This window comes from Marmota flaviventris, chromosome 18 (genome assembly GCF_047511675.1).
Source record: "Marmota flaviventris isolate mMarFla1 chromosome 18, mMarFla1.hap1, whole genome shotgun sequence".
NCBI classification, from domain to species: domain Eukaryota; kingdom Metazoa; phylum Chordata; class Mammalia; order Rodentia; family Sciuridae; genus Marmota; species Marmota flaviventris.
In genome coordinates this window covers 14,642,192-14,663,839 of record NC_092515.1, presented here as the reverse complement: position 1 = coordinate 14,663,839, position 21,648 = coordinate 14,642,192, and the positions used below count along the sequence as shown (strand labels likewise).

The 21,648-nt window shown below is 54.0% G+C and overlaps 2 protein-coding genes across 4 annotated transcripts; both read right to left on the bottom strand.

The window, feature by feature from the left end:
• Positions 1-171: 171 nt before the first annotated feature.
• On the bottom strand, positions 172-21,574 carry Sirt2 (sirtuin 2). 3 transcript variants are annotated; one of them, XM_071604962.1, is made up of 17 exons: positions 21,478-21,556; positions 21,044-21,103; positions 20,624-20,670; positions 17,370-17,418; positions 16,993-17,106; positions 14,372-14,413; positions 14,126-14,232; positions 13,979-14,035; positions 13,582-13,650; positions 5,252-5,381; positions 2,905-2,964; positions 2,589-2,644; positions 2,403-2,479; positions 2,279-2,330; positions 1,219-1,289; positions 1,024-1,090; positions 172-903 (listed from the first exon to the last, which is right to left on the bottom strand). In XM_071604962.1, exons 1-17 carry the CDS (start codon positions 21,491-21,493, stop codon positions 751-753), a joined length of 1,227 nt encoding a protein of 408 aa, XP_071461063.1. In that variant the 5' UTR covers positions 21,494-21,556; the 3' UTR covers positions 172-750. The 3 variants fall into 3 exon arrangements, with proteins under 3 accessions (XP_071461063.1, XP_027797105.1, XP_071461064.1); XM_027941304.2 differs by lacking the exon at positions 21,044-21,103 and having other exon boundaries at positions 21,478-21,574; XM_071604963.1 differs by lacking the exons at positions 20,624-20,670; positions 21,044-21,103 and having other exon boundaries at positions 21,478-21,512.
• On the bottom strand, positions 9,924-13,467 carry LOC114087384 (transmembrane protein 230). Its single transcript, XM_071604884.1, is given in 3 exon segments — positions 9,924-12,398; positions 12,401-12,481; positions 13,458-13,467. Coding segments are annotated over 3 exon segments (393 nt in total). The 3' UTR covers positions 9,924-12,096.
• Positions 21,575-21,648: the final 74 nt, after the last annotated feature.

Genomic DNA, 21,648 nt, shown 5'->3' with positions numbered 1-21,648 from the left:
GAGCTCAAAGTCAGGAGGCCCATCCACCCTTAGGGTCCCCTCCTGGCACCCCTCGCTGTTCCTCTGAAGAGCCTGGAGAAGTCTGTGTCCTTAGTGGCTCAGGATCTCACCCCACCCGCTGGCTGCTTCAAGTACCCCCAGAAAGGAACACAGAGACCAGACAGCTGACGATTAGTTGGTTTGGGTTTTTTAATTTGTCTCCAAACAAACAACATCCTCTGCCCATCCCCACGTGGGCAGTGGGTCCCAAGGGGAGGGGGCCCAGCACCTACTCTGGGAGTTGGAGGCGGAGACCCAGGAGCCCTATCAGGCTCAGACCCTCCCCAACCACAGTGGGAGCTGTACTGGGAGGGCCACACCCTGGTCTAGGGTAGGTTGGGTTTGATCTACTTGGCCACAGGTCCCTGAAGCAGTAGAGAGTGAGGGCCCTTGGCCCCCTTCGGTGACAGTTAGAAGTCTGGGGGCACCCGTGGCCTCCTGGGAGCAGTTAGAGGTTAGGGAAGGCTGCTCCTTAGAGGTCCTGGGCTGTTAGGTCAGGCTGCTTAGGCTTTGGCTTTAAGGGGATGTTAGAGATTTGCTGGGATAAAGTGGGGTGTGGCTAGGACCCCAGTTTTAGGAGGGAGTCGTTAGGAGACTGAGGGGGCATACGGCTCTCCCCAGAAAAGAGCTGTGAGTTAGAGGGGCCAGTGCTGGTTGGGGCTCTGCTGCCCCAGAGGGTCTGGGTGTCCTGCCTGCGAGTCGCGGCTGTCACTAGGGCTTTTCCGGCTCTGCGGTCCTGGCCCCGTCCTTGGTAGGAGGTGGGGACCTCCTGGGGGAAGCTACGGTGTTGGGGTTGGGGGCCCCTGACCCAGACTGGGCATCTATGCTGGCGTGCTCCCTCCGAACGAGGTCCTCCAGCTCTTTCTGCAGGGCAGAGTTGGCAGAAGTCAGAGGTCACCACATGCCAGAGGGTCAGAGGACGCGTGGGTTGGGTGGGGTCCAAGGACTGGGAGCAGGGTAGGCTGGGGTCCCCCAGCCCCTCACCTTCCATCCGAGGAGGTCAGCGAGGGCCAGGCAGCCCTGGTCACAGTCACCCAGCCAGGCCACGTCCCTGCAGTGTGGGCAGGACAGTCAGCGGTGGCCGAGGCCAAGGCCTCTGCTGGTTCTTGTGGGTCCCTGGGCCTTCTGCCTCCCTCCCCTGGCACTGTCCCTTGCGGGCTGGCGCCCCGCCGGCCTCACCTGTAGGCCTTCTTGGAGTCGAAGTCCATGCCTCTTCCCAGGCCCATCATCATGCCCAGGAAGGGGTCCGTCTGCAGGGGAGGGGAGACTGAGGGCACAGCCCCGGGGCCAGGTGCCTGGGCGGTGTCCCAGCTCTGGGATTTGGGTCAAGTGACTGGGCCTCTCTGGGACAGTCCTGGCACCCCGGGGAGGGCTGCAGCGCCACACACCCTGCCCTGCCCGCAGGCGCTGCCGCCACGGATTCAACTGACTGGGTCGAAAAAGGTTTTTAAAAACTGCGTCTCCACCGGACACGTCCAGTCCCATTTTCTTGTCGTTATTCCCTAAACAACAGCCCCACAGCAGCGCTCCCCAGCGCTGACACGGTGACGCGTTCTAAGACACCTGAGAAGACGGAAAGCGCCCAGGGACGAGCGCAGGCCCTGGCAAACCCTTACCACTCTACATAAGGACTCGAGCCTCCTTGGATTCTAGTAACCCAGGGGGTCCTGGAACAGTCCCCCTGGGGTGCTGGGGACAACTGTCCATGCTGGGAACAGTATGTAGCCCACGGGATGCTTACTCAGGCCTGGCAGCTGTGTCCTCTGTCAGTCAAGGCGACACCCCTCCCCGGGAGGGCACGAGGCCCAGCTGGGGTTCCCCGAAGGCAGCAGCTGCCAGAGCGAGGCCACCCCAGGAAACAGCTGGGGAGGTGGGGCAGCCCCGCCTGCGCTGGCCTGTCGCCACAGTCGCAGGCCCTGGGCCTGGCTTCGCGCATCCCCTGGGCCTGACTCTTGGGTCCCAGGAAGCACTTCACTCCTCTTTTGTGGCTTTAGCAGGTTTGAGGTGGGCTCTGTCACTTGCTTGAAAGGGTCCCGAGTGACCCAGAGCCCTGTGGAGTCAGGGCAGCTTGGAACGTGACCGCTCCAATTCTTGACTCCTGAGTCCGAGCTGAGCAGCCCCAAGGCCTGGGACTCCCCAGCTGGAATTCTCTCGGGGACCTGTCCCCTCCTTCTCAGAAAGCCAGCGGGAGGGAGGTCCGCAGCACGGGAGGAGGGGAGGAAGGGCGCCCGGCACCCACCTGGCCCGTCTTCTCCTTGTTGATGAGCAGGCGCGGGGTGGAGAGGGGTGCCCTGGGGGCGGAGGGGTGGTCAGGCTCTGTCCTGGCCCGTCCCCGGCCGTCCCCCCACCTGACCCCCACCTACTTGCTGACGAGGGAGGCGAAGGGCTGCACCTGTAGGGAGGTGCCCATGATGATGAGCAGGTCCACCTTCAGGAAGTCCTGCGCGGGCGGAGTGGCAGTGAGCTCGCCTCTGCTCATCCCGCAGGCCCCCCACAGGTGGCTGGGAAGCGACCTTCCCGCACAGGGGAGCAGGGCCGGGGACACTTACTGACTGCATGCAGGAGAAGAACCGCGCCGGGAGGTTCTCGCCAAAAAAAATGATGTCTGAGGTGGAGACAGATGGACGGACACAGAGACAGGAGGACACAGTGACACGGAGACAGAGAATATAGGCAGGAGGGGAGGCAGACCCGAGGCTGGGGGTGGAGTCGGGGAGTAGCGGGGACGGCAGGGGGACAGAACCCCAGTCTTCCCAGGACGGACGGGGGCACTGGCTGGGGAGCAGGAGTGGCCGGGGCTGGGGCGGGCAGGCGCGGCCTCTGGGAGAGGTCAGCGGGGCGCAGGCTCCCTGGCCTCGGGCTCACCAGGTTTCACCACACTCTGGCACTTCTCGCACCGTGGAGTCACCTCCGTGAAGAGCTTCTCTGGCAGGAGGGACAGGAGGAGAGGGACATGAGACCTGGCAGGGGCTGGGCCGCCGCCCCTCTGTCCCTCCTCACGGCCAGCACGAACACAACATTCAGAGCAGGGTTTTGATGGCTGTCACCCCGGCCACGGGGACCCTCCTGGGATGGCTGCCCTGCTCAGAAAACACCTCCCCTCTTAGAGAAGGTCCCCGCCATCCCCAGGCGTCCAGGGCGGCCCCAGCACCACTGCCCACAGCTACCGAGTGAAAACCCCAACACAGGAGCAGACACAGCCCGCCGGTGCCCACCTGGGGAACTGGAGGGAGCTCTCCCAGGGAGTCTTGGAGGACAGCCCTACGTCCCCCCTGGGTCACAAAGGCCGGGTGACCCCCAAGCCTGGTGGCAGCAGAGAGAGGGAAGGACAGGCACATGATCCCGGGATGGGACAGAACCTTAGGGCCAGCTGTTGCCCATTCTCTGTGACAGACCCCTGTCCCACCCCTGTGACAATCACCCTTTTGCTGTTTATGATTAGGAAACAGGAAAGCACTTCTGTCCCTTGCACCCCACACACTGGATGCATTTGTTCAACTATTCACTTGTTCATTCCACACACTCGTTCAGAGCAGGGTTTCCATGGCTGTCACTGGGGCTCTTTCTGCACCGACCACATGCTGTTTGTGGGTGATGCAAAAGATCCCGCAGCGAGACATAAAGGGGGTGCTGTGCATTGTATGTCGCCCCAGCTGCGTGCCCAGGGGCAGTCGACTGGCATCTTCTCAGAAAGGCCACCCCCAGTGGCTCTGCCACAACTGCACAGCTGTCCTGATGTGCTGTGGACACCGAGGCTCTGTTAGGTCAGCATAGAGAGTACCAGAAATGGCTTCCCCCGGCCTGACGGTGGCTTCTCTGTCCACAGTGATGTCAGACATAGGCTTGCCCTGGCCTTCAAGATGTGTGGACTGCTCATTATTTTTCCTGGACCCTGTCCCCACATGAACAGGGATGACAGCCCCAGCGAGCCTGTGGTCTGTCCCCTCGCACCAGCCCCAGCCCTATCCCTCCAGGCCTGCCCCCAGCCTCCCGCGCCATGGATTCTGCTCGTGCATCCACTATGGCAATCAAAGAAAGCTACCAGGTAGCTGTGCGACTTAGATGAATAAAACATTTAACAACACTAGAAGTTCAAAGCTGGGTGTGGTGGCACTTGCCTGAAACCTTAGCAGCCTGGGAGCTGGGGCAGGAGGTTGCAAATTTGAGGCCAGCCCGGGCCACTGAGTGAGAACCCCTCTCCGTACAAAAATAAGAAGGGTGGGGTGCAGCTCAGTGGGGAGGGCTTGTGAGGCACACGTGAAACTCTGGGTTCCATCCCCAGAAACGCAAGAATTAAAACATAGGAATAAACCTTTTGGGCTGCGGTTGTGCTCAGTGGCAGAGCACTTCCCTAGCAAGTGTGAGGCACTGGGTTCAGTTCTCAGCACCACATAAAAATAAATAAAAAATAACAGTCCATCAACAACCTAAAAAAAGAATCCACCTGTAATCACAGCTATTCAGGAGGTTAAGGCAGGAGGATCCAAGTTTGAGGCCAGACTGGGCAACTTAGCAAGACCTTGTCTCAAAATTTTTAAAAATGGGCTGGGGATGCGGTGGCACAGGCCTGTAATCCCAATGATTTGGGAGGCTGAAGCAGGAGGATCACAAGTTTGAGGCCAGCCTCAGCAACTTAGAGAGACCCTGTCTCAAAATAGAAAATGAAAAGGCTGGGGATGTGGCTTAGTGGTAAAGCACCCCTGGGTGCAATCCCTACTATGCCCCCCGCCAAAAATTTTAGTTCCTCGGTTCCACTAGTCGCACTTCAAGGGCTCCGCAGCTGTGTGTACAAGTGGCTGCCTATGAGTGTGGTCACAGCAGGTGTCCCTCATCTCACAACATTCTGTTGGACAGTGCTGTTCCCCGGTGCAGCTGAATTTGCCTCCACGGGCCTTTCATGGAGGATGGGGTCAGTGCATTTAAAAGGACACAGAGCTAGGGTTTTGTGACCACACAGAACAGGCCATGTGACCGCATAAGGACCGTGTCTGTGTGACCGAATCTGCTCTGGAGCCGCGTGCGTGCACCATGGCCTGGCTGTACAGTTGCCACCACCTCATCCCCCCACCCCTGGGGCTGGGATCATCTGCTGAAAGAGCCGGAAGAGCTGAGCAGGACAGAATGGCTGCCCACGACGCGGAGACCCTGTTCCCCTGTTCCTGCGCTAGGAGTGGCCAGGCGGGCACCTGGCGGCGGAGCTCTGGCGCCTCACCTTTCATCCAGCTCAGCGGGTACTCGCGCCTGCACAGGGGGCTGATGCAGTGGGAGGTGTAGAAGGTGCCATGGGCCTCCACCAGGTCCTCGGGCTCCAGCCCTGCCACGCGCTCCAGGGTGTCTATGTTCTGGAAAGAGACGGCGGGGACGTGAGTCAGGGAGCAAGTGGAACAGTGAGCACAGGCCCGGAGAGGGAGAAGCCAGCGGCAGGTGAGTTTGGAAACTGTCCTGTTCATCCAGTGGGGCCAACAGTCGGGGTGGCAAGCCAGACGTGGGCTACTCAGGAGACTGAGGCAGGAGGACCACAAGTTTGAGGGAAACCTGGGCAACTTAGCGAGACCCCGTCTCAAAAGCAAAGCAATAAAAATTCAAAACAGTCAGAGGATGGGGATTGGGCGGGGGTGGGACGAAGACTCAAAAGGCCACACCCCCAGCCTCCACCAGCTCATAGGACATTTTTCTGCAGATTCAGGCCACTCTGCTTCCGATTTTCAGTAATTTGGTTAAGAGATCCAGGCACTGTACTGATTTTTGCCAGAAGTTTGGTGAAATAAACGTGTGAATCTCTAATGTCTGTTGGAGACGGAGCCTCCTCAGTTGTGGCATCCTTGTGTAGTACCCAACCTGGACATCCGTACATGGTGGCTGGGCCATACACTGACATCAATAAATGAATCAAGAGGGCTTATTTGGTTTGAAACACAATGATTTCTTACCTGGCAGGCATTATGGTCTGTTTCATAGATGACATGTTAACCTATATTCTTTTAAGGCATTTTTGTATGAAACTGGCCAGAATGTTCTCTCATTTTTCTTGAAACGACCAACCCCAGTTCCCACTGACAACTGCTATTGAGGCAGGTGCTGATGAAGGCCACCAGAAGATGTGACACAGGGATGGCTGGTCACGTGCAGCCTGCGGCTGAACTTACAAGGTCTCTCAGACTCTGTAAACCATGGAAAGGGGTTCCTTTCAAGGGCAGATGGCCCGACTCCCCTCTCAGCTCCCTACAGTGATCAGCTTGTCCCCATAACATGAGACAGGAGCCACTGTTCCCAGACCCCTGGCGTGTCCTTGCCCCACGCTGTAATAGAAATTCTGCTTTTGCCTTTGGCAACTGACTCACTCTACTGAGTCCGTAGTGAGTGAGTACACTGTGTGCTTACAAATAGCTAATTAACAGATCCAAGAATTACAGCAGCCACCCCCTTATCCGTGGGGGGGATGTTCCATGACCCAGAAGATGACTGAAATTTTGGATAGTGTCAAATCCTGTAAATACAAATGCTTTTTAATTTATGATGAAGCTGTGTTCTGATAAGTCTATCATACGGTGAAAATAACCTAGGTGGAGAGGGCACTGTGTACCCTGCTGGATGTCACAGCTGCACCCAGGCTCTGTACAGCACTGGTCATTTCCTTCCATGAGCATGAGGCTGACCAGGAGCTGTGGCTTGCGATGGCTTGCTACCGCCGCCCAGCATCACAGCTTTGCCACACAGAACCAAAATTAATTTGTCTTTCCATGTTTTATGTCCTTGTGTCTCTCTGCATCATAACTCTGGCATTTAGGGGTCTGTTAACAAATAAAATAAGGGTTACATGAACCTGATAATCAAGATGACTGAGTGACTAACGGGAAGGTAGCATATACCATGTGGATATGCTAGATAAAGGGATGATGAATGTTCTGAGCAGGGTGGAGCAGCACAGCTTAGAATCTCATTATGCTACTCAGTGGAAAACTGACGAACTGTTTATTTTTGGAAATTTCCATTTCACATTTTTGGACTGAAGTTGAAAGCAGGTAACCTAAACCACAGAAAGCAAAACTGAAAACAAAGGAGCACAACTACACCTCAGTACCTCTGTGCTGTTCCTGTACAGCACTTTTGATACAGAAACAAATTAACAAAAGGAACAAGGCTGACCTGTAGGTACTGATATGATCTCTCCAAGGTGTTACAAGGTACAGAAAAACAAAGCTGTGTGTATAGGATGTGGAAACACAGTCATGTGCCCCTTAGAGACAGGAATATGTTTTGAGAAATGCATTATTAAGTGATCATGGAGTGTACTTGCGTAAACTAGGATAGCTATAATGTCGCTATACTATAATGTCACTAAGGCTATGTGACCTTTTGGGGAGGGCTGCTGGGGACTGAGCCCAGGGTTCACGGGTAGTGAGCATGTGCTCTACTACTGAGCTACAACCCCAGCCCTTTTTCTTTTCTTTCTTTCCTTCCCTCCCTCCTTTCTTTTTCAGGGTCTTGCTATGTGGCCAGGCCACCGCACCCAGCCAGGCAATATAATCTTTTTTTTTTTTTTCCAATTACAATTTTTTGGGGGGGGTACTGAGGATTGAATTCAGGGGCACTCAACCACTGAACCCCATCCCCAGCCCTACTTTGTATTTATTTAGAGACAGGGGCTCACTGAGTTGCTCAGCACCTGGCTTTTGCTGAGGCTGGCTTTGAACTCGTGATCCTCCTGCCTCAGCCCCCAGAGCTGCTGGGCTGACAGGCGTATGCCACCGCGCCCGGCTCAGGCAGTCTTATGGGGAGCAGCCAGTGCATGAGCTGCCATTGCCACCTCCGGGAATGTTCATTCTTCTGACATAGTTGAAAATAAGCCCGTTCCTTCACAGTGCCCCCCCCCCCCCCACTGAACTAAGTTTAGATTAAGGAGGGTGGAGTGGGGGCTGGGGGCTCTCCCCAACTGTGAGGTTTGTATTTAAATCTGAAAATAGGGTGAAGTGCTTGCAGAAGGAGACTCAGCCTGGGGTACAGCTCAAGTGTCTGCTGACATACTCCCCCCACACCTAACCCCGCCACAACAGCTGTAAATACTGAGGGGGGGGTGCTCTACCACTGAACTACATTCCCAGCCCTTTTTTTTTTTTTTTTGAGACAGGGGGCTGGGGTTGTAGCTCAGCGGTAGAGCACTCACCTAGCACAGGTGAGGCACCGGGTTTGATCCTTAGCACCACATAAAGATAAAGTAAAGATATTGTGTCCACCTACAACTAAAAAATACACACAAACTGAGACAGGGTTTTGCTAACTTGTCCAAGTTGGCTTCAAACTTGCGACACTATCTCAGCCTCCTGGTTAGCTGGATCACAGGCATGCCTCACAGCCTGCTCTAATTTTTGCTTTTTAGCTAGACTGTTTACCATTTGTGCTTGATTATTGATATGATCTTAGGATCACCTGGCTATCATGCACATTCTAGATATCTTTATTTCCTTTTCCTCGTTTTCTGCCTTTTTTTGGAAATGCAGTTTTTCTTATTCCACTTCATTTTTTTTGCTGGCTTATTTGCTACAACTGTTTTGTTATTTTAGTGGTTGCTTTGAGGGGGTGGGGTGGGGGGTGGCAAATGGTGGCCTCCTGACAAAATCCAGCCAGCCACCGGCTTCTGTTTGGTTGTGAGCTAAGAATGGCCTTTTACATTTTTAAATGTTTTTTTTTTTAAATCAGGATAATGATGGTACAGGGCAAGTGAAAGTTATAAAAAATTCAAGTTCCAGGCTCCATACAGCGAGGAGCTGGGATACAGCGAGGCTCCCTCATCTCCACGTTGCCTGGGTCACATTTGGAGACAGGGTCTTGCTAAGGTGCCCAGGCTGGCCTTGAACTTGTGATCCTTCTGCTGCAGCAACCTGAGTAGCGAAGAATCAGCTTTTAAACAGCATGAAGCTGCTATGTGGGTGTGGACACGGAAGGTTCTTCCAGACAAGGGCCCAGTGGAAAAAACCAAATACGGAGCTTCAAGCGCAGCGTGAACACGGTGTATGATTCACGAGGCCTCGAAGCTGTTTGCTGTGGAGATCACGGTGGCTTGAATGAAGGCGACAACTGTCCTAATGTGTGAATGGCACTTGCGCCTTGAGCTAAATATAGCCTTGCACATAGCTCCCAAAGTGCTGCGTCATCACAATCGAGAAGGAGCCAAAGATGGCGTGTTCCAGAAAACTGGGTCAGTGACTCAAAAAGGGACTGAGGTGGAAGAAGAGGACGACAGGAAGCATTCCATGAAGCATGAGAGTGGGACATTTTTTCCCCACTCTTGATATATTTCATATAATTAACCATTTAAAATCTCTATGTGGAGTTAGATCCATGCGTTAAATATCACAGGCAGGAAGCTGGGCACAGTGTGTTTCCTGTAGTCCCAGCTACTAGGGAGGCTGAGGCAGGAGGATGGATTAGCCTAGGATTAGAGGCCAGTCTGGGCAACATAGCAGGACCCCATCTCAAGTAAATAAATAGTTAATTAGATTTTAAATCGCAGGGAGCAGGTGGGTGCCTGTGAATTTCACACCGACCCACACATACTCATGTGGGCGTCCTGGTGAGAAGAGCCCACAGTGGAGCAGCTCGGATTCAGAGCTGCGTTTTGCCCGTGAAGTGACATCAGTGGCTAAGCTGAGTGGCCCTCACACATGACTTTGATGGAGGCCTCAGTTTCTCCTCCTGTTGGATGAGTAACTCCAACCACACCGGCTGCTCTGGCCAGGATCTTTCTGCTCAAACCCAGGCTCCGTGGCCAGCTGTCCCTGCACCTGTCTGCCCGGTGTCCCAGCTCTAACCCCTCATGCCTCCCAGTCCCCCAGCCGCCCACCCGCCTTCTCCTCTAGGAAGAGGCAGCAGGCGCTCGGCTCAGAACTGGCGGGTGGCCCTGACTCTCCTCCACCCCTGGCACAGACAATCCGGAAGCACCTTCACAACCTTCATACCCACCCCCTTCTCCGTGCCCCGGGGCTGGCCTCGTCCTCTCCTCCAGCTTGGTCTCTGTGGCTCCTCCCTGCGCCCTCCCCCCATTGGTCCCATGAGCCCCCAGGGGAGCCTGCCCAGACCCTCCATGGCTAGTCTCAGGGGAAAGGCTGCAGCTCCCCCGTGACCCACAGACCCGTGTGATCTGCCCTTGTCACCTCCCTGACTCTCTCCTCCTCCTTCCCTCAGGGCTCACTCAGTCCAGCTTCTTGGGGTTCTTTGTGCACTAAACGCAGTGCCCCTCTGGACCTCGGCCCCTCCCTTTGCCTGGAACCTCTTCCCTAGTAACCCCAAGGCTCCTTCCTGCTCCTTAAAGGGTTTTGCTTAAATGTCCCCTTCTCCCGGCAGCCCTGTTGACAACAGCACCTCCACCACTAACCTCCTGATTCTCCTGATTCTTCTCCCTTTCTAAATGTGCCCCTGAGACCTGTCACCATCTGACACACTAGGTCTGTGACTTCTCCATCTTGTCCTTGTGACCCCCCCCCCCCCCACAACATGAGAATATCAGCTGGAGAGAGGCAAAATTCCTGCTCTGTTTTCTGGCACTGGGTTGGCACCAGTGAACACCCTTAAAGAGCGCATGGCTTATGCTGGGTGCAGTGGCGCATGCCTGTAATCCCAGCGACTAGGAAGGCTGAGGTAGGAGGATTGTAAGTTTGAGGCCAGTCTTGACAACTTAGGGAGGCCCTGTTTCAAAATAAAAAATAAAAAGGGCTGGTGACGTAGCCAGTGGTAAAGTACCTTTGGGTTCAATCCCCAGTACCAGAAAGGAAAAGGAAAAGAAAAAGAAAAAAGCAAGCACTTGGCTTCAAGTCAGTTCTTAGTATCATGTCCTGTGAGTAAAGTGGACTCTCTGAGTCAGGTCTGTCCTAGGCTTGGACAGCTCCTGGAAGGAGGAAGTTATGCCGTCCCGGCTGCCACCACAGCCCCCATCTACTTCATTTGAGCAATTTGGACCCCGCTTTTAAGCATTCATGCTCCCCCTGGTGGCAGTTTTTAAGACTGCAGGTGCCAAACTGGGTGCTGAAAGATGCCTTTATATACCTTGTAGTGCTGGGAATCAAACCAGGACCTGGCACCTACTCAGCAAGGGCTCTGCCACCAAGCTGTGTGTCTCCAGCCTTTTAAAGCTTATTATTATTATGACATTTTAATTTCTTTTAAATATAATTGACTTTTTTCAAGCAAAGAAACAGAATCAACCTAAGGATGTGGTCCTCCAGGGATCTAAGGCAAGTCTTGAGATCTTCAGCAGAATGACCCTACAGTACCAGGTGCTAGAAATAAGGTTAGACACTCTAAATAGCAACCACTTATCTTCATTTTTCAACAGGGAACAGCCCAATGTCCAGTCTTTAAAGGCCTGGCACATAGAATATCTTGATCTACAAAGGATAGAACGACCCAAATCATATGCAGGCCAACCTACTGGGAAACAAGCCCAGAGCTGGCCCAGGATTGGGTATCAGAGATGGTGCTTATACTTTGAAAACTTACCTGAGACTCAAAAAATTCCTGGTTTCTGACACTAAGAAAGTAAAAAATATTTCAGATGGATCCATACTAATGTGATTTTACAGAGGTCTTCCACCAGAACGTTTTGGTAGAGTTAAGAGTAGGGGATAAGAGCTTTTGATACTTTAAAAATAAATTACTTAGTAACTAAGAAATTAGACATACCTCAGTCTTCCATTTGCTACAATAACAAGTTGACAAAGAAGATTATTTAAAAGAAATGCTCAATCTAAAGAGGAGGGAATGGTAACACTTTCCACTACAGAATAAACTCCTCTTTCCCAATTAGCATTGCCATTCTTCCATGATACAAATTCATCTGGAAAAACCTGTTGAGTTTTGCCAGGGCCAGATGAAAACACAGTGTTTCCTAATTAGCTAAGGAAGCTCAGTGAACATTTTTGGGATGGACCCACAAGCTCTGGCTACTATTCTGTCAAACATCTGCAAACTACATCATTCTTCAGCCCTTAGCCATGGTTTCTGTTCAATATCTCAAAGCTGGGTTCAATTCCACTGTGACTTGTCTCAGGGCTGAAGTGAGTGTTAGTCATCAAAGTCTGGAATGTCATCATAGGAGTAACCCCGGTAGCTTTTAGGTGCACAGTAGGCAGGGCACAGATGGTAAAATCCTGGCAGGAACACCAGCATGCCAATGACCAGGACAGGAACGCCCGGTCTACCCCCCTCCCCGCTTTAGCTAATGTAGCCTGACAGCAGGAGGGAGCCTCTGATAATGAGAAAGGCGCCAATCAAAAACAGCACAGTGGCAAATGCAATGGCCTTACAAGGGACCTTAAGAAGGCTTTTCTTAACTGAAGGTCAGAGGTCAGTGTGGCCATCATCTGGCTGGAGAGCCTTGAGCACTTTACTTTACTACCAGGGATTCCAGTAGCCAGATTAGACGGCGTCAGAGCACACGGAAAAACAGCTACAGTCCAAGCACCCGCCAAGACTGGGGCTGGCAGGGACCCCACCCATGGCTACCAGATGAAGTGTCCCAGGCCTCATGGCACAGCCCCAACCTAACTGCTGCCCCAATGAGAACCAGCCTGTCCCCAGAAGTTCTGAACTTGTGATCCTCCTACCTCAGCCTCCCAAACTGTTGGGATTAAGGCCTGTGCCACCACACCTGACCATGACACCTACTTGTATTCAAGTGTTATATCTCTGTTTTACAATTTGGTGTTTGAGGTATGGGTTAGCGTGTGTGCACACTGCTACAATACATCATGTAATTCCAAAACGTACTGATAAAACAAAGATAGAGGCACAGACATATGTGACTGTGTAAGACTCCACAAATCTCGCGGAGTAATCAGAAGGCCTCAGTGTGAGCCACCCTTGCCAAGTACCCTGGCACGAGGAGGCCCTGGGTTAAACCTCTGACCTGTGCACACCATGGCACATTTGATGCCATACTTATAATTATGCAAATGAATAAAAAGTGCCACTTCCTTAAGGTAAAATGTCCACCTGAAAATTGTCACAGTGATTTTGCCAGCTCTAATCACTTCGGTGTCATCTGCTGGAAAGCTCTTAAAACAAATAGGAGCAGGCATGGTGGCGCATACCTGTTATCCCAACAGCTCGGGAGGCTGAGGCAGGAGGATCTCGAGTTCAAAGTCAGCCTTAGCAACTTAGTGAGACCCTAAGCAATTTGGAGACCTTGTCTCTAAGTGCCTCTGGGCTCAATCCCTAGTAACAAAATCAATAAATAAAAGCAAATAGGAACTCTGGGCCGTCCATGTGTCTGGGCCGTCCCCTTAGGTGGGGCGCCCTTTAGCAGCACGCACAGGATGACCTGACAGGAATTCACGGCCTCCTCACCATACACTTGAGAGGGTGAGGCTGTTCTGGAGCCCATTTTCTGAAGGGGAAACTGAGGCTGAGAGGAAGTGACTCACGGTAGGTCATGTGGCAGGGAAGCAGAGTGGCCCCACGTCTAGCTGAGTTGCCCCCAAGCTCTTAGCACACAGCACGCCCCCCCCCAGGCGCCCACCTTCCTGCCTCCCCCGCCTTCCCGCCTACCTGGGTGTAGCAGCGCAGGAGCAGCCCCTTCTCCTTCATCAGGCGAATGAAGTAGTGACAGATGGTCGGCTGGAGGGGGTGAGGACAGGCTGCTGTGACATCCACGCGCACTGCCCCCTGGGGAACCGTCTAGCACTCGGCCTGCTCCGCCTCGTGGAACCATCACAACGGCCTCACGAGGGAGCCCTGCACCAGCCCATTTCCCAGATGAGGAAGTGGACATCCCGTGGTGGGGAGGCGGCAGCGACAGCGGGGAGGGAGGGGCCAGAGGCTGAACCGGGCAGGCTGCCCTGCAGTCCAGGTACTTGAGGACTTTATAAAATTTGACTGCAGGGCCCTGGAGAGGGCTTCTCCACGACCCGTCTCGCCCACCCTCCCCTGCAGGAAAAGATCTCACCTTGAATTGCCCAGGATAGAGTTCCTTGGCAAGGGCAAAGAAGGGTTCTGGATGTTTCTGTGGGCGAGACAGGAAGAGGGCCAATGCCCCAGGTGAGATGAGTGGGAACCGGGCAACCCCTCCCCGTCCCTCATGACAGACGGATACCTTAAAGTAGCCAATCTCAAAGATGGCCTCTGGGTAGGGGAGATGGTATTTCTCCAGGTTGGCGTAGAGGCCAGTGGATGGAGAGCGGAAGTCGGGGATGCCCGCAGCTGGGGGAGGAGGGACGGGAGACAATCAGTGATACCAGCCCCATCTATACCCCCCAGGCGGGGCTCGGAGGGCCCTCCCCAGCCCCTGGGAGGTGCTCTGCCATTTCTGGGGCAGCGGCTGGGGAAAGGGGACACCTACCTGTGGAGATTCCGGCTCCCACCAAACAGATCACCCTGCGGCCTGGAGGACAGGAGTTTAAGGTCACTTGACACAGTTTGCTCAGCCTTTACGACAACATCACCCACCCAGGCCCCGACCTCGCCTCCCCTGTGCCAGGCAAGCACTTCAGATGCACGATGGTCTTCCCAGCCATCTCCAGGGGAACAGTGTTGGCACCGTCATGTTAGAATCAAGGAAACCAAGGCTCAGATTGGGGAAGACAGTCACCCGGAAGAAGAGTCAGCAAGAGGCCAAAGAATGCACTGTTTGAGGGGCTGGGGCTGGGCTCAGGGGCAGAGCGCTTGCCTGGCATGTGGGAGGCACTGGGTTCCATCCTCAGCACCACATGTAAATAAATAAAAATACTGTGTTCATCTACAACTAAGAAAATATTTTTTTTAAAAAAGGAATGCACTGTTTGAAATGATACCAATTTAGGAAGACTTGGGAAGGAGACTCTTGAGTAAAAGTTTCTCCCCCTGAGAAGGCTGTGGGTGTGGTGGGGGGCGGAAGGCGGGGTCCCTGGAAAGAGATGCACTTTAATATAAGCCTCCCAGCCCAGGGATGTCGCAGAGGAAAAGCACTGGCCTAGCCTGCTCAAGGCCTAAGTTCCACCCCAGCATGGCAAACCCTGGTAACAGCTCATCTTGTGAACACAACCTTGGATGACCTTGTACTTCTAGCACATTCTATAGACTCGTTCATATCCTTTCCTCTGAAGGCAAACACACATCAGTCACTTGGAACCTGGTCAAGTTCAGGTGAAGTCTAAGGATCTGCCATCTCAGCCACACTCCCGAAGTTGAGGGCGGAGACAGGCTTGAGGTCATGGCCGTCCCGTTCCCTGGTGGCTGTGGGGTCTTACACTGCTCCTATTACTACCCCAGGATTCAGCTTTCTCCTCTGTAAAATCAGCATAATTACAGTACTGATCGCAGGCTGCTCAGAGAATGAATTAATTCACGTAAAGCTTAGATCAGCGCCCGGCACGGGGCAGACACTGCCTATGTGTGACTCGTATTCTTTGAGCCAATTGTACCAAACTTCTCAAGACCCACAATTTGGATCCTTGTAAGCATTTTGCTCCATAATTTTTACCAGTTCTCATAAAAGAAGATGGGAAGATGTGGCTGACTGTCCACAAGCACACAGCTAAGTAGAGACAGCTAGGGCTGGGGGGACAGCCTGCCACATGGAACCCAGGCACCTGCCCATCCACCACAGAGATGCAAGTGCAGTGCCCCAGGAACTGGGTGCCCTGGGGTGTCCAATCCAAGGGAAGAGAAAAAGGGTAATCCGAGGTCAAGGTCGGCAACAGCCTGGGCCCTTGCTTCATCTCTGGGATGCCATCCAAACAGGCCTGGCTGGACCCAGTGGAGGCTGAAACAGGGGGATCATGTACTCTGGTTTCAGGGGACCTGGGATCCAGTCCTGCCAGCTCTTTGATCCTACAACAAGTCAAAACCTTTCAGGGCCGCAGTCTCCTCCTTTGTCCAGATCACTCCTACAGTAATGGCCTCCTGGGTAACTGTGAAGACCCAACGAGAGGCCCTTACAGGGGTAATGATTATTATAGTCTCACAGCCACCTGCATGTGCCAATCACTTCAAGACCCAGTGCAGGGGGGCAGAAGACGAAGGTTTGTGCAGCCACTGTCTGGGTCCTCTCAGGGCCTCCCACACTGGAGGATGGCGTGAGGCAGGCTAGGGACAGCAGGTCTGGGGAGACGGCAGCAGCTGGGGACAGGGAAACTGGAGAAGGCGTTCTCAACAAAAGGCTGTTCAGGACCCTCAAAGGGTCTATTGTTCCCCTGGAGGACGGCTGAGAGCCTGATTTCTCAGACTTTGGTGACTCAACTTACTGCAAGAAATATAAATTTCGTGGTGACCCAGCCAGCACACACTCCCCGAACAAGCTCCCTGTAACAACCACAGCGAACACTTCCACACTAGGTTCCAGGCCTCCAAGCAAAAGTCTCAATTTGTTCAGCGCCACCCCTAACCCCGTGAAGTGTAATTATTCACCCTCATTCTAGGAAAGGAACTGGCCAGAGACCCAGAGCTTGATTCAGGTTGTGACCCATCTTGGGCCAATGGGAGTCAGTCTCTGGTGTTTTGCCTCAACCGCTGCAAGTGTAGGTTCTTTGAGTAGCAGCAGCTGCCAACCTGGTGGAGTCTGCATCTGGAGCTGCGGGGAGTCACTCACGCCCCAGTGGGGGAAAAACAGCACCAGAGAGTTGAGACCGTGGAAGCACCTAGGTCCAGCCGTGCTCAAGGCTGGGTTCTAGGGTCTGCAGAGTTTTTTTGGTTTTGTTTTGTTTTTTGCTTAAGAGCTGGGTCTTTCTTTCTCTCTCTCTCTCTCTCTATCTATCTATCTATATATATATATATTTTTTTTTTTAGTTGCTGATGGACTATTTATTTATTTATGGTGCTGAGAATTGAACCAAGTGCCTCACACATGCCAGGCAAGTGCTCTACCACCGAGCCCCAGCCCAGCCCCAAGGACTGGGCTTCTTACTATTTATAAACAAAAGGTATGAAGTCATTTGCGGTCAGGAATGAGAGAAGTGGCCCAACCAGCAGGGACACGCGACTTACAGCGCTCACTCTGCATGTAGCGGGCCACCCCTTCCAGGGTCAGCTCATCCAGCAGACGCTCCTTTTGGGTGCCCAGGCCCAGGGTCTGGGAGAAGAAGTTCCGCAGGAAATCCACTGGCCAAAAAGAAGAGAGACAGCGGCTGGTGGGCATTCAGCCGGGGCGTGTAGATGTCCTCAGGGCCCTGAACCAGCCCTGGGGTCCCCAATCCTCCCCGCCACTGAAGGCACAGTGCCTGGCCCAGCCAGTGGCCTCCAGACCCTGCTCTGCCCATTTCTACAAACTCCGAATGTCACTCCTGGTGGCCCCAAGGAGTGTTCCTGGACCCTGGTCCTAACTCCACAGCCCCGCCCTCCCTGCCCTCCAAGAAGACACTTACTCTCTGCTTCTCCGCCAGCAGCTCCTCCTTCAGGGTCTGAGTCGGAGTCCTGGAAGGGTGGGGTGGGGGTGGCCAAGCCCCAGAAGTGGGTTAGGGAGGGAGGGGTGGGCGTGGCAGCGACACTGGGTTTGAGGGGAAGGTTCTGGGGGAAGTGGCCTGAGGGAGGAGGAGCAGGAGAGGCCTAGTGCTGGGGCCACCGTGAAGGCTGGGACGGGCTGCTGCGGGCAGGGGCCCCTGGGCCTGCTGCTCCGTGGGCATGACCTCGCGAGGGGCTTTACTTTTCTGGGTCTCAGTGCCTCCTGGTGGAGATGGAGCTCAGGGCTGCCGTGAGGATGGACGGAGTTGGCACAGGTGAGGTGCCCGCACAGCCCTCGCCAGTGGGCGCTCCGGAAATGGAAGTGCTGGCTGCTGCTGTATCACAGGCCTGGCATCCACAGCCTCCCCTATGCCCCTGTCCTGTGGAGTGTGGCCCGCTGTCCCTGCTCACGGACGTCATTTCCATGGGCAATGCCAGCAGAAGGCCTTGGGTCCACCCCCGGGTCCCCCTGCTTGAACCCCTCTCACTGTGCGCTCGGGGACTCTGTCCTGGGCCCTCCTGGCTTTCCCTCGGCTACTGCCACATCTATACCAATGGCCTCGCCTAGTCACTGATAATGCCACCTCATCATCAGACCCAGGGTTCCTGAGGCCTCACCCTAGGTGACCTCTGCGTCCCTCACTCTGTGTCCCAAATTGGCCTCAGCATCTCCCCCAAACCTGCTCTTCCTCCCAGGCCCCCCGGGGTGGATCTCACTGTCTTTAGTCACCCCCACCGCCCACCCTTGCCTGCCCGCCACAGCCCGCAGCCCCTGGTCTGTCCACTCAGCCTCCTGAGAGTCTCTCTACTGACCCCTTCTGTCCACCCCAGGGCTCTTCCTGGTCCAGCCTGTCCTCTCTCCAGGGTCCTCCCCTGGCCTCCTCCTAGACTCCAGGTCTTAGTCTCTGCCTCCAAACTACCCGTGACCCTCCAGGTGATGGCTGTATGGGTCAGCCCATTCCTCCCTGCTTCAGAGGATTCTCTGGTGACTGCAGGCTCGTCATGCCACTCAAACACATCCACAGCCCCCCATGATGTCAGTTCCAAAGGGGCCGGGACTTGGTTTGTTCACCACTGAATGCCTGGTGCTGAGAGCACGGCAGAGCAGGGCCTCTGGAACCATCCACCATTGAATGCAAGCCTGTTCTGTGCGAGGCCAGGGCTGTACCCTGCCGCAGATCTACAAATCCACAGCTCGACCAACTCAGTCTTCAGCTTCAGGGCCCTCAGATAATGCCTCTTCCTGGCCACTTGCTATTCTGATTCCAAGTTTTTGGAATAAGAACCTCCCTTCAAAACATATTTAAAAACAATTATCACTTTTTTTTCAGTGCTAGGCAAGTCCTCTACTGCTGGGCCTCAGCCCCAGCCCCTTCATCGCTTTTTAAGATTGCACAAGCTTTGCAAAAACTCTGACCATTAGAAAACACATAACCTGGGCAGTTGCCTTTTGATTTTCCTGCCCCCCCCCTTGATACAATCACTACTGGGAGCTCAATGGTAATTTCTTTTCTCTGCATATAGAAACTATTTTTGCAGAAACCGGTCCTATCGTGGTGCAAGGCTGCATCTAGCATTTTCCATGGACAGCAGACCATGCAGCCACCTCATTCTTTCAGGCAGCTACACAGCATCGCATTGTACAGATGAACCATAGTTCATTTTAGGTGTCTCCTGGCAGCCATTTGGGCTGCTTCCAGTCTTGCCCTATTGTAGACAATGCTGTGATTTACATCCTCGCATCTCTGTGGGACTGAGGATCCCTTCTTACCACAAGACCTTTTTCTTTGGCAGTGGTTGTGCTGTGGGGGCCCGGTGAGGGGGATGCCAAGGCTGACAGGAGGCTGTCACACTCTCGGCACGGCTCTGCTGTGCCTCTGTGGGGTACTGAAATCCCAGCTTCTGCACTGCTTATATTTGAAGCGTGCTCTCAGGGTCTGGCTGGGCTGGCATTCTTTCAGGCTGCAGACAGTGAGGCTCTGTGGTGGGGGTCGGATATGGGACCTTCCCAGTAGGGGATGCCTTCGAGCATCTGTGAAGAGGCCAGTCTGTCTCTCCTGCAGCATCTAGAGGGCAGTGTGCCCAGGGCCGTGAGATTATGGGTTTGAAATCCTTCCCTGTTTCTCTACCAAGGGACAGAAGACAAGTTACTCAACAGTTCTGCCTTTTTCCTACCTGGAAAAAGGCCTTACTCCTCATAGGAATACTGGGAAGATTAAAATGAGATGATGCATGAAAGCATTAATCAGAGTGCCCAGCTGGAGTAAGTAGTCAATACATGCTGCCCATGGCTATCATTAGCTGACCACCTCCAGCTACCCAATTACCCACCAAGCACATCACACTCTTTCCTGCTCCCAGGTCTTTCTATGAGCTGTACCCTCTGTGCGGGACACCACTTCCCACTGTTTCTAAGAAATTCAAGCCACGCATGGTGGTACACGCCTGTAATCCCAGCGGCTTGGGAGGCTCCTTGACAGGAGGATCACGAGTTCAAAGCCAGTCTCAGCAACTTAGCAAACTTAGCGAGGCCCTAAGCAACTCAGTGAGACCCTGTCTCTAAATAAAATATTAAAAAAGGCTCAGTAGATAAGCGCTCTGGCATTCAATCCCTGGTACTAATAAATAAATAAATAAATAATCGAAATTCACTCTTCGCTTGTTACATTGTGACTATATATCGCTCTGAATCCTAGACCAGCCTGTGGGATCCTCCAGAAAAGAGCCTCTTTTGGAACCTTCTGTGACCTACAAAGTTTGCTCTGGGCTCCCAAAGTGTCAAGATACTTTCATAATCACCTTGTAGCATCATTTTCTTGTCATTTATCCATGAGATCTGTGAGTTTAGGAACCAAATTGGATTTGGATACTTGTGTCTACTAGATGAGTAAAAAAGGAGGTTCAAAAGAGACTGGGGTACGGGGGTGGGGGGTGGGTGCACTAAAGAAAAAGTAAAGTTTGGAGGGAAGTCCTAGGGTTGAGACACACACTTTTTTTTTTTTTTCTGACAATCCCCAGAAGCCACCAGTTCCCAGGAGGCTGTACCAGTTGGGGAGGGAGATTGGGATAATGAGCTGAGGGCCCTGGGGTCACTGTCTCCCCTCTGCCACCTCCCGGGGGTTTGGGATGTGGAACAAGTCCATCTTTCTCCTTCCCTCCACCCTTTCCCCCATCTCACCTGAGCCTCCTGCACCTTCCCTGCCTGGTTCTCCAGAGGGTCAGAGGCTGGGGAGGAGGGGGAGCAGAGGTGGTTACAGTGGGGGGAATGGTTAAGGGGGAAGGAAGGGGTTCAAAGTGGCAGTGGCTGGGACAAGAAGACCCACCAACCTAGTTATGCTGGAATCAGGGGTGGCAGTAAAGGTGGTGTAGAGGGAGGGAGGGGATGGGGCAAAGCAGACCTTCGAGTGTAGAGGGCTGGTTAGAGAGGGGCCAAGAGGCCAAGGAGGAGAAGGTTTAGGAGAAGAGGGAGCAGGAAGTAGGGGTGCTGAAGGAAGACGCAGGTGGAGTTAGGAAGGCCACCGTGTGAGCGTGTGAGCAGGGAGGAGTTAGTTTCAAGGCAGAGAAAAGTTTGGCGAGGAAGAGAGACCAGAAGGGATACCTTGGCTAGGAAACGGGTTTGGGAGAGAGGCGCGGTGTAGGTTTAGGAGAGGCACCGGAACTAAAGGGAAGAGATAGGGGGGAACACCAGGCACCCTAATCCTACAGTTGCCCCATCACCAGGTACCCTTAGCAACCGGGACCGCGGCAACATAATGTCCTTAGTAACGGGGGTCCCCGTCAACCAAGGGGCGAGAAACACGCGATCATTAGTAACTCGACAAACGGGTGGACTAAGCGGACCCTTAAAACTTCGCGACCCAGGAGTCCACCGACCTAGTAACGTGGACCACCTAGCAACGGCCATCGGAATCCCACTCCCCTCAAGCAGCCCCTATCTCCCGTCCCACCGCGCCTGCCCTCGGGCCCCGGGGCCTGCAGCCCTCAGCCAGGCCCCGGCGCGGCCCGACCCTCCCACCGGGGCCCCCGACTCACGGTCCGGCTCGGCCATGGGCGCGGGGCGGGGGCCCTCGGGGCTGTCACCGACTGCTCTGTCCCGTGACGGCACCGGAAATAGGAGGGGCAGGGATGCGACAGAGAACTACAATTCCCAAGAGGTATCGCGGCAGCATGCGCGCTGTCGCGTGGCGCGCTCCGCTCTTGAAA